Source organism: Sapajus apella, unplaced genomic scaffold (genome assembly GCF_009761245.1).
Source record: "Sapajus apella isolate SASKATOON/1434 unplaced genomic scaffold, GSC_monkey_1.0 scaffold2, whole genome shotgun sequence".
Lineage (NCBI taxonomy): Eukaryota > Metazoa > Chordata > Mammalia > Primates > Cebidae > Sapajus > Sapajus apella.
The window spans coordinates 71,376,386-71,388,634 of NW_022436942.1; the positions used below are offsets into that span (position 1 = coordinate 71,376,386).

General features: G+C 49.4%; 1 protein-coding gene across 5 annotated transcripts in view; it reads left to right on the forward strand.

Moving 5' to 3' along the window:
• The window catches only part of TPCN1 (two pore segment channel 1), a 77,273-nt gene that overhangs the window by 54,225 nt on the left and 10,799 nt on the right, over positions 1 to 12,249 (forward strand). For all 5 annotated transcript variants that reach the window (XM_032240490.1, XM_032240487.1, XM_032240501.1 and 2 more), the window contains 9 exons: positions 1,388 to 1,422; positions 1,964 to 2,022; positions 2,278 to 2,377; positions 5,301 to 5,417; positions 5,630 to 5,754; positions 6,571 to 6,619; positions 7,108 to 7,171; positions 8,004 to 8,048; positions 12,131 to 12,187. In XM_032240490.1, coding sequence (XP_032096381.1) covers positions 1,388 to 1,422; positions 1,964 to 2,022; positions 2,278 to 2,377; positions 5,301 to 5,417; positions 5,630 to 5,754; positions 6,571 to 6,619; positions 7,108 to 7,171; positions 8,004 to 8,048; positions 12,131 to 12,187 — 651 coding nt within the window. The remainder of the gene's footprint in view (positions 1 to 1,387; positions 1,423 to 1,963; positions 2,023 to 2,277; positions 2,378 to 5,300; positions 5,418 to 5,629; positions 5,755 to 6,570; positions 6,620 to 7,107; positions 7,172 to 8,003; positions 8,049 to 12,130; positions 12,188 to 12,249) is intronic.

A 12,249-nucleotide genomic window follows, 5' to 3' on the forward strand; every position in this document is an offset into this window, starting at 1 on the left:
TTGTTTGCCTGCTCTCTGTTGGACGTTTCTCTTATCACAAATCCCACTGCAGTGAGCACTCCTGTGTGTTTCCTGGTGCTCACGCTTGACAGTTTCTCGAAGACGCTTGCCTGGGCCCTGAAAGACAGCACGCTTCAGCCTCACTGGGTACAGTAGGGTGACAGGCTGCTCACTCAGGAGGGCTTGGTGTTTCAGATGGGGCTGACTGTGACAGCCACACAGAGTCACAGTGCGTAGATCGGAGGTCACGGCACTCGGCTGGGAAAGCCAAGGTCCTTTCACCAAGTTTCTGCAGATGGTGAAGACAGTGGAACCAAAGAGTCCTGACTGAGGCTAGAGCTGGGGCCAGCCCTTCCTGGCCTCGTGACTGCCCTGTCCTGAGTCACGGCTCTCACTTCCTCCCACCCACCACCCGACTTTTGGTAGAATTTCATTTGTTTCAGCCCCCACTCCTGGAGTGGGGGCTGATTTCCCCTGAGGGCAGTTTCTCCCTTTTCCCACTCAGGAGTTCAGGGACTCAGGGAGTGATCCATTCCAGGAGGGAGAAGTGAATGGTATTCCTACCCTGGGACCCTGGTGGCAGGGGAGCAGCGGATCCCTTTGGAATTTCACTTAGCCGTCATGTTCTCAGAACCTAACATTGCAAAACAGCAGCCTGGATTCCAGATCCAGCCTACAGATGGGTTTTGTTTGGTCTGAAAACTTTGAGCCAGCATTTTAAAATTAGATTTTACACAAAAACACAGACTTCCAGCCTTTTGAAAGAACAGAGCCGATAGTGCCCAGCACATTACTGTGTGGTGGCAAGTGTCTGGTGCCAGCAGCCCTCGCTCTCTTTGGACGGAGCACATGTTCTCGGGTTGCTGTGGTCCCCAGCAGTCCCTGCTCCCTTCGGACGGAGCACATGTTCTCGGGGTGCTGCGGTCCCCAGCAATCCCTGCTCCCTTTGGATGGAGCAAATGTTCTCGGGGTGCTGCGGTCCCCAGCAGTCCCTGCTCCCTTCAGATGGAGCACATGTTCTCGGGGTGCTGCAGTCCCCAGCAGTCCCTGCTCCCTTCGGATGTAGCAAATGTTCTTGGGGTGCTGCGGTCCCCAGCAGTCCCCACCCCCTTGGGACAGAGCAGATGTTCTCGGGGTGCTGCGGTCCCCAGCAGTCCCTGCTCCCTTCAGACGGAGCACATGTTCTCGGGGTGCTGTGGTCCCCAGCAGTCCCTGCTCCTTTTGGATGGAGCACATGTTCTCGGCGTGCTGCAGTCCCCAGCAGTCCCTGCTGCTCTTCCTGACCTGCTGCATTAATGTGCATGTATTTTTCTGGTCCTTTTGACACCCCGGTTTTGGGACCTCTGCTCTAATCTTTTTGTTTATCTGTGTTTCCACCTGCTTCTAGGTTTCTACCTGTTCTCCTCTAACCCTTCAGACCCTGTAAGTAATCAGCACATTTGTCTGTCTCTTCTTTTATGTAGGGCTTTTTGCTCAGATCGGGTGGCCGGTGTGACCCTGTAGCCATATGGGGAAGGGGGCCCTGCCTGGTTTCTCATCATAGCTTGTGTGTGCACTCCACCTGGGAGTTCCCAACACTCAGACTTGACCACTTCCTTCTTTGAGAGCTGGGGGTCCCCTTTTCTGTTCTTGAAAGGGGTGCTGCCAGGATCAGGTTTGGACCTTTGGAACATTTTGGCAGAGGAGCAGTGGGGGAGAACCGGGCGAATGACCCAGACATGTGACTCCCTGGAAAAAAAGGTCCCCCCAGGCCAGTAGTCTGCTTCTGCCAGAGCATCAGGTGCAGGAAGCAGGAGGCCTCTGCACTGCATGTTTGCTTTTTCCTCTGCCTCCCTCGGGAATTCCTTGAGAGATGCAAGAGCGGGCGTGGCAGGGCGCACCAGGTGGCCTATCACAGCTTGTTCCTGGTGGCCATGTGCTCTGGCTGGCCCCAACCTCTCCCCTGCCCCCTCTTTCCTTGCAGTACTTCAGCACCCTGGAGAACAGCATCGTCAGTCTGTTTGTCCTTCTGACCACAGCCAAGTAAGTGCAGGCTCTGCCTTGCCTTTGGCCCCCTGCTGCCGCCCTGGGGTCTCCTCCTCTTTTCCGCAAAGTCTGTTCCACATCCCAGCAAGGGCAGGTGCTGTGGTGCTGTTGGGAGACAGAGTTGGCCTGCTGAGCGCGGAGCCCAGGGATGAGAGTAGGAGAACTGGGGTTGGAGGCCGGGAAGGCCTCATGTTCTCCTAGAGGATGGAGACAGGCAGACACAGCCCGCTGGGTCACCCTCTACAAATACAGTTTCCCAGATGTGATGATGCCCTCCTACTCCCGGAACCCCTGGTCCTGCGTCTTCTTCATCGTGTACCTCTCCATCGAGCTGTACTTCATCATGAACCTGGTGAGTACTATGCTGGAGCAGCCTGCCCCTGCCCACGAAGCACTGGGCACCATGGGAGTGGAGAAGTGGGGACTGCCTTCCACTTCCCAGGGCAGAACGTTGGGGCAGGAAGTCCTAGGTTCACAGTCAGGTGCAGTGTTGTGGGGAATGCCCTGTCAGGACTTCAGGAGTTCGTCCAGTTGCTGGGGGTGACGTCCTCACCGGGGCAGTGCTGCTGCTGCTGACAGGGCTAGATGTTAAGCCCAGGTGACCCTGGGGACCTTCCCATTCTTACAGCAGACAAAGACAGTTGAGTGTCCATGGAGATTGTTTGCAGGACCCTCTATAGGTACAAAAATCCACAGATGCTTAAGTCCCTTATTTAAAATGGCATAGTATTTGCAGATAACCTGTGCATATTCATCCTCTCGTATATTTTAAATCATCCTACATTACCTATAACATTGAATACAATGTTTAACCTGTGTAGTTTTATACTGGGCTGGGTGCAGTGGCTCACACCTGTAATCCCAGCACTTTGGGAGGCCGAAGTGGGTGGATCATTTGAGGTCAGGAGTTCGAGACCAGCCTGACCAACATAGTGAAACCCTGTCTCAACTAAAAATACAAAGATTAGCTGGGCATTCGTGGTGGGCATCTGTAATCCCAGCTACTTGGGAGGCTGAGGCAGACGAGCATGAACCCAGGAGGTGGAGGTTGCAATGAGCCGAGATCCTGCCATTGCACTCCAGCCTGGGCGACAGAGCAAGACTCCATATCAAAAACAAACAAACAAACAAAACACAGTTATACTATAGTGTTCAGGGGATAATGGCAAGAAAAAGAAGGCTGTACATGTTCAGTACAGATGCAACCTTCCTTTCGTTTTTGGAATGTTTTTGATTCGCATTTCGTTGAATCCACGGATGCAGAACCCACAGATATGGAAGGCTAACTGTGTTATAATAACTATAAAAGCTGGCACTCTGGAAGCCTTAGCTAGGCACTCGGCACTATGCAAAATGTTTTACATATGAGGATGAAATAATGTAATAAGTAAACAGAACCCTGAAGGTAGTGAGTATGGTTCTCAATGTTCAGATGAAGAGACTGAGGGTCAGAGTGACAGTGTGATTTGCCCACGGCTGTGTAGCTTGGAGTGGCCGGGCCAGGCTGGTTACAGAGCCCTGTCCCTAACCACTCTGTTCAGTTGCACTCATGTGCCAGAAATGTCTTGTATATTTCTACCCCGTTTATGAGGAATCATCAGAAAATCCAGTATAGGACACATTCTGTGAAGGAGAATGTAAAGCTCCTGTGCTCAGGGAACTTGGAGGGTATTTGTGGAGGCGTGGACAGCCACCAGGAATGTCCCTGCTGTCACAGATCACATCCGACACCAGGCTGTTAGGCCGGTGCCAAGACCACACATCCATGGCAGGGCTATTGAGGAGAGGCTTCTGATCAAGTCTTGTGTTTATTATTATGCTTCCGCAGAGCATTCTCACACCAGTCACCACAGGCAGGCCCAGTATAGAAATGAAAATCATCTTCTCCAGGCACACCTGTGAAGTCTAAAAATTCAAGTTTTTTTTTTTTTTTCTTGAGACAGAGTCTTGCTCTATCATCCAGGCTGGAGTGCAGTGGCACAATCTTGACTCACTACAACCTCCACCTCCCAGGTTCAAGTGATTCTCCTCCCTTAGCCTCCCAGGTGGCTGAGATTACAGGCACATGCCACCATGTCTGGTTAATTTTTGTATTTTTGGTAGAGACAGGGCTTTGCGATGTTGGTCAGGCTGGTCTCGAACTCCTGACCTCAGGTGATCCGCCCAGCTCGGCCTCCCAAAGTTCTGGGATTACAGGCGTGAGCCACTGTGCTTGGCCAAAATTTAAGCCTTAAAAAGGAGAAAATATTTTCTTTTTTTAATTCCTCAAAACCAAAAAGAAATATGTTGAATACCTCTTTGTATTTGATTTAATTTGTAATATATTTAGAGCTGTGAAAATTTAGGGCAACAGTCAACAAAGTATGGCCTGCTGGCCAAATTTGGCCCACAGCCTGGGTTTGTAAATAAAGTTTTATTGGGACACAGTCATGTCCATTTGTGTATGTATCATCTGTGGCTGATCTCATGATATGACCACAGGTTAGTAGTTGCAGCAGAAATCATTTGGGAGCCTCAAATAGTTGCTGCCGAACACTTTATGGAAAAAGCGTGCTGATCTTTGATCCACAGGGAAAAAATGGGGGTCCAGTTTGAGGGAAAGGACCAGAGAGTTTGTCTTAAAACATGTTTAAAAGACAAAGAAAATGTTTCTAAAAAGGATTCTTTCAAGTCCTTCCCCCTCCTTCCATCCCCCTCTGATAAGCTAACTTTGGGCTCAGCCAACTCTAGAATGTTATTTCCTTGCATGCAGAGACTCTCATCTCCCTTTTTTCTGGGCCACACATGACGCAGTGACGCACAAGGAGAAGTAACAAAGGGGCATGGGAAGGAAGGGTCCTTCTGGCTCGGAGGTCAGGAGGGCAGTGGGCGGGCAGCCTCCCCCTGCCACTGGTGGGAGTCAGACTGGGCTCAGAACCCAGATGCGTCCCTCTTGCTACTCTCTCCTCCCCTGGCTTACCCCTGCCCAGCCTGGGACAAACCATAGCTGGAACTGGGGAAGGGAGTGTGGGAAAGTGGAGGGGACCTGGGAGAGATTAACAATGCCTTCATGTATCTGAAGAGGGAAATTTGCAAGCGGAACAAAGGGCCTTCCTCTGTTGAGACTTGGGAGATCGACTTCCTACATCTTGAGGCACAGGCGAGAGGGTCTCTCCCGGGCCTCTCTGGAGTGACTGGATGAGAGCTCTGCCTAGATGATGAACCCATACCCCGCTGCACCCTCTGCCACAACCACTCAAGGTCCTGAGCCAGGGCTCTGTGCTTCTCTCCCACAGCTTTTGGCTGTGGTGTTCGACACCTTCAATGACATCGAGAAACGCAAGTTCAAGTCTTTGCTGCTGCACAAGCGAACCGCCATCCAGCATGCCTACCGCCTGCTCATCAGCCAGAGGGTAGGAGCCATGGACCGGGGAGGGGCTTGGGCCCTGTCCTCCTCTGCTTGCCCAGAGCACCCCCTAAGCATGGCCGGATGGCCAGGCCAGCGACTTTAGAAACCAGGAGCCCTGCCCTTGGGAGAATAAGCAGAGCTGGGGTGGATCTGGAGGGGGTGTCCCAAGGGAAGGGGAGTGGTCTGGGTTCCACACTGCCCTTCCCTCTCCCCCAGAGGCCCACCGGCATCTCCTACAGGCAGTTTGAAGGCCTCATGCGCTTCTACAAGCCACGGATGAGTGCCAGGGAGCGCTATCTTACCTTCAAGGCCCTGAATCAGAACAACACACCCCTGCTCAGGTAAGAGCAGATGCCTGGTGGGGGCAGGATGGCCAGACAAGGCATTCATGTCTAGGGTGAACTGGGGCATGGGAAGGCCCTGGAGGTGGGCAAGCCTATAGACTTGTCAGTTTCCTCCACAGAGATGGGTTTATCCATGTAGACTGGCAGACTGGGTTCATCAGGATTCCTTTTGCAAGTGACAAAAATCCAACACAAATCCCATTCAAACTGACTTAAGAAAAAAGGAGTGTATTGGCTCATGAAGTGGACTGGCCGAGCTGCTGGCCCTCGAACCCCAATGGGGTAGGATAGTCCCATGTGAGCCAGTGAACAGAGAAGGGTGAATACACTTCCCCATCCCCCACACATTGCTGGCTGAGCCGAGATCTCCAGGGACAGGATTGGCCTTCCAGGCAGTTGATGGCCAAGCCCTGTCCACAGCAGCGTGCTGTGGGTGGAGAACAAGCCCTGTTTGAGCTGCACTTGCAGCCCCAGGTGTTGCATGAAGGTCCCTGCTAAAAGACGAAGTTTCTGTCCTACTAAGAATCCTAGTGCTCCAGCAGCTGCCTCTCCAGGCACTGACGCTGTCTGCAGTTAGTGCAGTCGGTGTAGACTGAGTGGATTATGTATGTGTAGTGCCTCAAGGTCAGAGGAGATCCAAACGCCTGCAGGTAAAGGATCCCTGGCACTGCGGTGCTGGGACTCACACGGTGTTCCCTCCCTCCCTCCTACGCTCAGCCTGTAAAGGTGTCCATAGGCAGGCAGGTGAGAGAACCGAAGCTCAGGGGAACTGCATTCTGAGTTTTTTGTCCCTTTTTATTTTTCATATGGCAGCCTAAAGGACTTTTATGATATCTATGAAGTTGCTGCTTTGAAGTGGAAGGTAAGTGCTCCTCTGAAACCGTAGAAGGAGTGGACAGACAGGTCCCCAAGTGGAGCAGTGAGCAGGGTCCACTGGACCCAAGGTCCAGCGCTCTCCCTGCTAGAGCAGCTCAGCCCTCAGCTTGTATGGTACACTTCAGGGATCACAGGTGGCCCCCAGCCCCCATATCCGCCCTTACATTTGTGATGCAGTGTCACCAAATCTCGTTAATGAGCCTTTCTGAGTCTTGTCTTACCTGGGAAGAGGCGTAATGATAATCCCTACCGACAGAGCTATTTTCCGGGTTATACGAAAATAATGCCTCTGCGTGGCACATTGTAAACACTCGGTACACACTGGCTGGCCGTGCTCTCATGTAGATCCCTGAAGGCTAATGTTGTTCCCCAGTTTAGCAGGGTGAACAGGAAAGGAAGCCAGCATCCTGGCTCTAGGGCTGGGCTCTGGTCCCTGGCCCTGACACCCTCCCTCCTGGTCCTGTTTTCTGCCAGGCCAAGAAAAACAGAGAGCACTGGTTTGATGAGCTTCCCAGAACGGCGCTCCTCATCTTCAAAGGCAAGTGGGCTTGAATGTAGCAGGTGCTTGCAGCTAGAGGTTTGCAGAGACCACAGATGAGCATCTGAGGAGCAGGTTCAGAGGGTGTGTGTGTGTGTGTGAATGTCTGTGTGAAGAGACAGCAGGGAGATAAGTGTGGTAGGAAGCAGATTAGGAGAGAAATGGGTAGCTTAACCCAACCAAGACATTTGGGGAATTTTTCTTTTTTCATACAAAAGCAAAGATATTCATTGAAGAAACTTGGAAGTCAGATAATTAGAAGTAAATGGAAATTTGCACCCAGAGATAACCACGGTTAATTCTCTGATGTGTTTCCCTCTGTGCCGTTTTTCTGTGCATTTTTAAAACAATAGGGTGACATTATGTATTCTGTTCTGTAATCTGCCTTTTGATCCAGTATTTTTACCCTCCTCTTATGGCAGGATGTATACTTACTTTGCATGACCCCTTGAATAATGCTTGTGTAGTGTAAAGTTTGAAAATTTGAAATTGGAGGCTCATATTATGTACCTGACAATTACCCCTTAATTGCATGCCTGTTTCAGCAGTGGTCAGCAAAGCTTTGTCCTGCCCTCAGTTCCAGGTTGCTCAGGCTCTCCCCAGAGCAGCTATAGTCAGTGCAGTCTTGTCCTGGGGTCTGAGCAGAAGTGTGGATACCACTCTTTGAGCAGGACCCTCCTTCTTTCACCTCTGGGCTAAAGACCATGCTTACCTACATGCATGAAGAAGGTGGTAGGTGGCTGCACTTGCCTGGAAGGAGATGATAATAAAGGATTCGGTAGGGGGAACACGTGTGTAAATTTACATTTTAACATGTCTTTTCTTCAAACAGGCATTAATATCCTTGTGAAGTCCAAGGCCTTCCAGTATTTCATGTGTAAGTGTGAAATGTCTCCGCTCTAGGCCACTTTCCCCCTGCTGTTCTAGAAGTGGAAGGGGCAAGAGATTGGTCCTAGAGTCCTGTGTTTGACTTTTTACTGTGGGGAATTCTCAGCATGTATGAAAGTGGAGAGAACATTGCCCCCTGCGTGCCCATGCCCGTCACCCATCTGTACTCTCACTCCAGCTCGTCATCCCCTCTCTAGACCTGGATTTTTTGGAAGCAAATTCCAGAACCACAGAGTTGATTGGTTCATATATCTCTTGAGTTTGTTTTAATCGGTAGGTTCTTCTTCCTCTCTTCATGCAATATTTAGGTGAGGAAGCAGGATTTGTGTTTTGTGTGTTCCTCTGTTGCCTTTTTCTGGAACTTGGTAGTTATATCTAGAGCCATGCTGTGCAGTGTGGAAGCTACTGGCCATATGTGGCTATTTACACTTAAGCTAATTAAAATGAAAAATTCAGCTTAACAGTCACATTTCAAGTGCTTAATAGCCACAAATGGCTAATAACTACCAGTTGGATGGTGCAGATAAGAAACTTTATTGTCACAGAAAATTCCCTTGGACAGCACTAACTTAGAGGCTTGATCCAATTCGGTCTTTCCAAGGAACTCTGGTTCCTTTTAGTGGGAAATGGTGTTAAAGACACAATTTGAGGTGCTGGGTGCCCATTGCTTGGGTTGGTCATTGTTTCTTTTTTAAAGATAAACTGTTGTGAGTTCATGCTGATACTTCACATTCAGGTCTACAGGGATTTGAAGATTGAGAGTCTAGATGTGTAAGACTGATTTCTGATTTCATCAGTCTTACACATCTAGATTCTCAATCTTTTTTTTTTTTGTTTTGGAGACAGAGTCTCATTCTGTTGCCCACGCTGGTGCAATCTCATCTCACTGTAACCTCTGCCTCCCAGGTTCTAAGTGATTCTCCTGTCTCAGTCTCCTGAGTAGCTGGGGTTACAGGTGCATGCCACCATGCCTGGCTCTTTTTGTATTTTCATTAGAGATGTGATTTCACCATGTTGGCCGGGCTGGTCTCGAACTCCTGACCTGAAGTGATCCACCTGCCTTGGCCTCCCCATGTGCTGGGATTACAGGCCTGAGCCACCACGCCCAGCCTAGATTCGCAGTCTTAAAATCCAGGTTATCTTTGAAGACAATCAGACACCAACAAACATAAAAAATAAATATCCAGGTTCCCAACTACACTGGCAGAGTTATTCATTGCTTTATGCCACAGTCCCGGAATAATAATCGCAATGCAATCCCAATGATATAATCACTAGAAACCTCAGTCCAGGGATGTACATTGAGATTACTGTGGATTTTTTCTTTAGACAAGGACTTAGTCTGGCACCGCAATTTGGCATAGTCATGGTTCACTGCAGCCTCGACCTCCCAGGCTCACTCCAACCTCCTACTGCAGCCTTCCGAGTAGCAGGGACCACAGGTGCTCGCCACCACACCCAGCTCATTGTTTTATTTTTGTAGAGATGGGATATCCTCACGTTGCCCAGGCTGGTCTCGAACTCCTGGCCTCAAGTGGTTCTCCTACCTTGGCCTCCTAAAATGCTGGGATTATAGGTGTGAGCCACTGTGCCTGGCGTTGTGTTTTAAGGTCACCTGGAATAGTTCCTCTCCATGTGGACATGTCACTGACTGGATACAGATTTGGATTTCTTTATGCCATATTATTTGTTATTTTGGGGGGATTGCTTTTGGCATTTAATTTTGTTTTATGGTCAGGTGTGGTGGTTCAGACCTAAAAATCCCAGCACTTCAGGAGGCCAAGCCTGGTGGATCACTTGAGCCCAAAAGCTCGAGAACAGCCTTGGGAACATGGTGAGACCCCTGTCTCTACAAAAAGTACAAAAAGAACCTGAGCCTGGGGAGGTTGAGGCTATAGTGAGCCATGATTGCACCACTGCACTCCAGCCTGGGCAACAGAGTGAGACCCCATCTCAAAGAAAAAAACCCAAATTTTGTTTCATAATTATGTAAATTAGGGCTGGGCACGGTGGCTCATGCCTGTAATCCCAGCACTTTGGGAGGCTGAGGTTGGCGGATCACTTGAGGTCAGGAGTTTGAGACCAGCCTGAGCAATGTGGTGAAACCCCATCTCTACCAAAAATAGAAAAAATTAGCCATGTGTGCCTGTAGTCCCAGCTATTCGGGAGGCTGAAGCGGGAGGATCACTTGATTCTGAGAGACAGAGGTTGCACTGAGTTGTGATGGTGCCCCTGCACTCCAGCCTGGATAACACAGTGAGACTTCAACTGAAGAAAAAGGAAAAAAATTTATGTAAAATACTTATACGGGTTCCAAGTCGGATCTACCAAAAAAAGTACATTCAAGGAAATTTAGTTTATATCCCATCGCTTCCTACAGTGGATAACTTTTATTCATGGCTTATCCTTCCATGATTTAAAACCTGTAAGTTGGATACATATCAATATCTCTGTCTTTCACAATAGCATATTTTATGAGCTTTTTTTTGCCACCTGGCTTTTTGCAGTTAACAATATGCCCTGGAGACCAATTCATAGTAATATGTAGAAATGAGGCTGGACATGGTGGCTCACGCCTGTAATTCCAGGACTTTGGAAGACAGAGGCAGGCGGATTGCTTGAGCCCAGGGGTTCAAAACCAGCCTGGGCAATGTAGCAAACCTCATCTCTACAAAAAAACACCAAAATTAGCAGGCATGGTGGTGTGCACCTGTGTTCCTAGCTACTCAGGAGGCCAAGGTGGGAGGACTGCTTGAACCCAGGAGGTAGAGGTTGCAGTGAGCCAAGATCACACCCCATTGCACTTCAGCCTGGGTTACAGTAAAATCCCGTTTCAAAAAAAAAAAAGTAATATGTGGAAATTGTACCTCATTTCTTTTCTTTTTTCTCTCAGAGTTCTTGCTCTGTCACCCGAGCTGGAGTGCAGTGGCACAAGCATAGCTCACTGCAACCTTGGCCTCCTGGGCTCAAACGGTCCTCTCACCTCAGCCTCCCGAGTAGCTGGGTCCACAGGTGTGCACTACCACACCTGGCTAGTTATTTTTTTGTAGAGACATGGTCTCCCTGTGTTGCCCAGGCCGGTTTCAAACCCCTGGGCTCAAGCAGTCCACCTGCGTCAGCCTTCCAAAGTGCTGTTATTACAGGTGTGAGCCACTGTACCCAGCCCGTTTCTTCTTTATGGTTACAGCATGCCACTTTATGAATGTCTCATAGTCTGTTCAACCAGTCCCCTGTTGATGTGTCATTGAGATTGTTACCAGTGTTTTGCTATCACAAATAGTGCTGTGGTCTATAGCTTTCAGATACAACTTCTATTTTTGCTAGTGCATCATTGGAATAGTTTCTGAGAAGTGAGATTGCTAGGCAGATGGCCAAATGCATATGCAGTTTTGCTAAAGAGTTCATGCAATTATTTTAAAATTAGAAGTCTCTAGGGGAGGCCAGGTGCGGTGGCTCATGCCTGTAATCCCAGCACTTTGGGAGGCTGAGGCAGGTGATCACCTCAGGTCAGGAGTTCAAGACCAGCCTGACCAACATAATGAAACCCTATCCTACTAAAAATATAAAAAATTAGTCAGGCATGGTGGTGCGCACCTGTAACCCCAGCTACTCTGGAGGCTGAAGCAGGATAATCACTTGAACCAGGAGGCGGAGGTTTTAGTGAGCCAAGATCGGACCATTGCACTCCAGCCTGGGCAACAAGAGCAAAAAACTCCATCTAAAAAAAAATGTCTCTAGGGGAAAACAAATGGTTTCAATACTTGAATGCCTTGTACACTGTTCATCTTTTACACCAATTTGGGATAATCCCTATATCATAACTGGTCTTTATATAGTGATGGAGTGTTTTTAGAAATTCGTAGCAGTTTCTAGGTGAAAACACTGGTTGATTTAGCTCCCTCGGTAAGAGCACTGAGCAGAAGGATGTTCCCTATCAAATGGGTGTGTGGAGCAGCCCTGTTCTCCCCAACCCTAGAGCTCTAGGAAGTTAACCAGGGACTGCAGCTGTGACCTGCACATTTCTAAGCCCCCCTGTTATTTCTCTGTGTTTTACGGGCCTCTGTATTTCAGACTTGGTGGTGGCAGTCAACGGGGTCTGGATCCTCGTGGAGACGTTCATGCTGAAAGGTGAGCCCCCCCCCCTTGGGAACTGGCCATGTCCTGGCTGGCACACCCGGCTTGCCCATGAG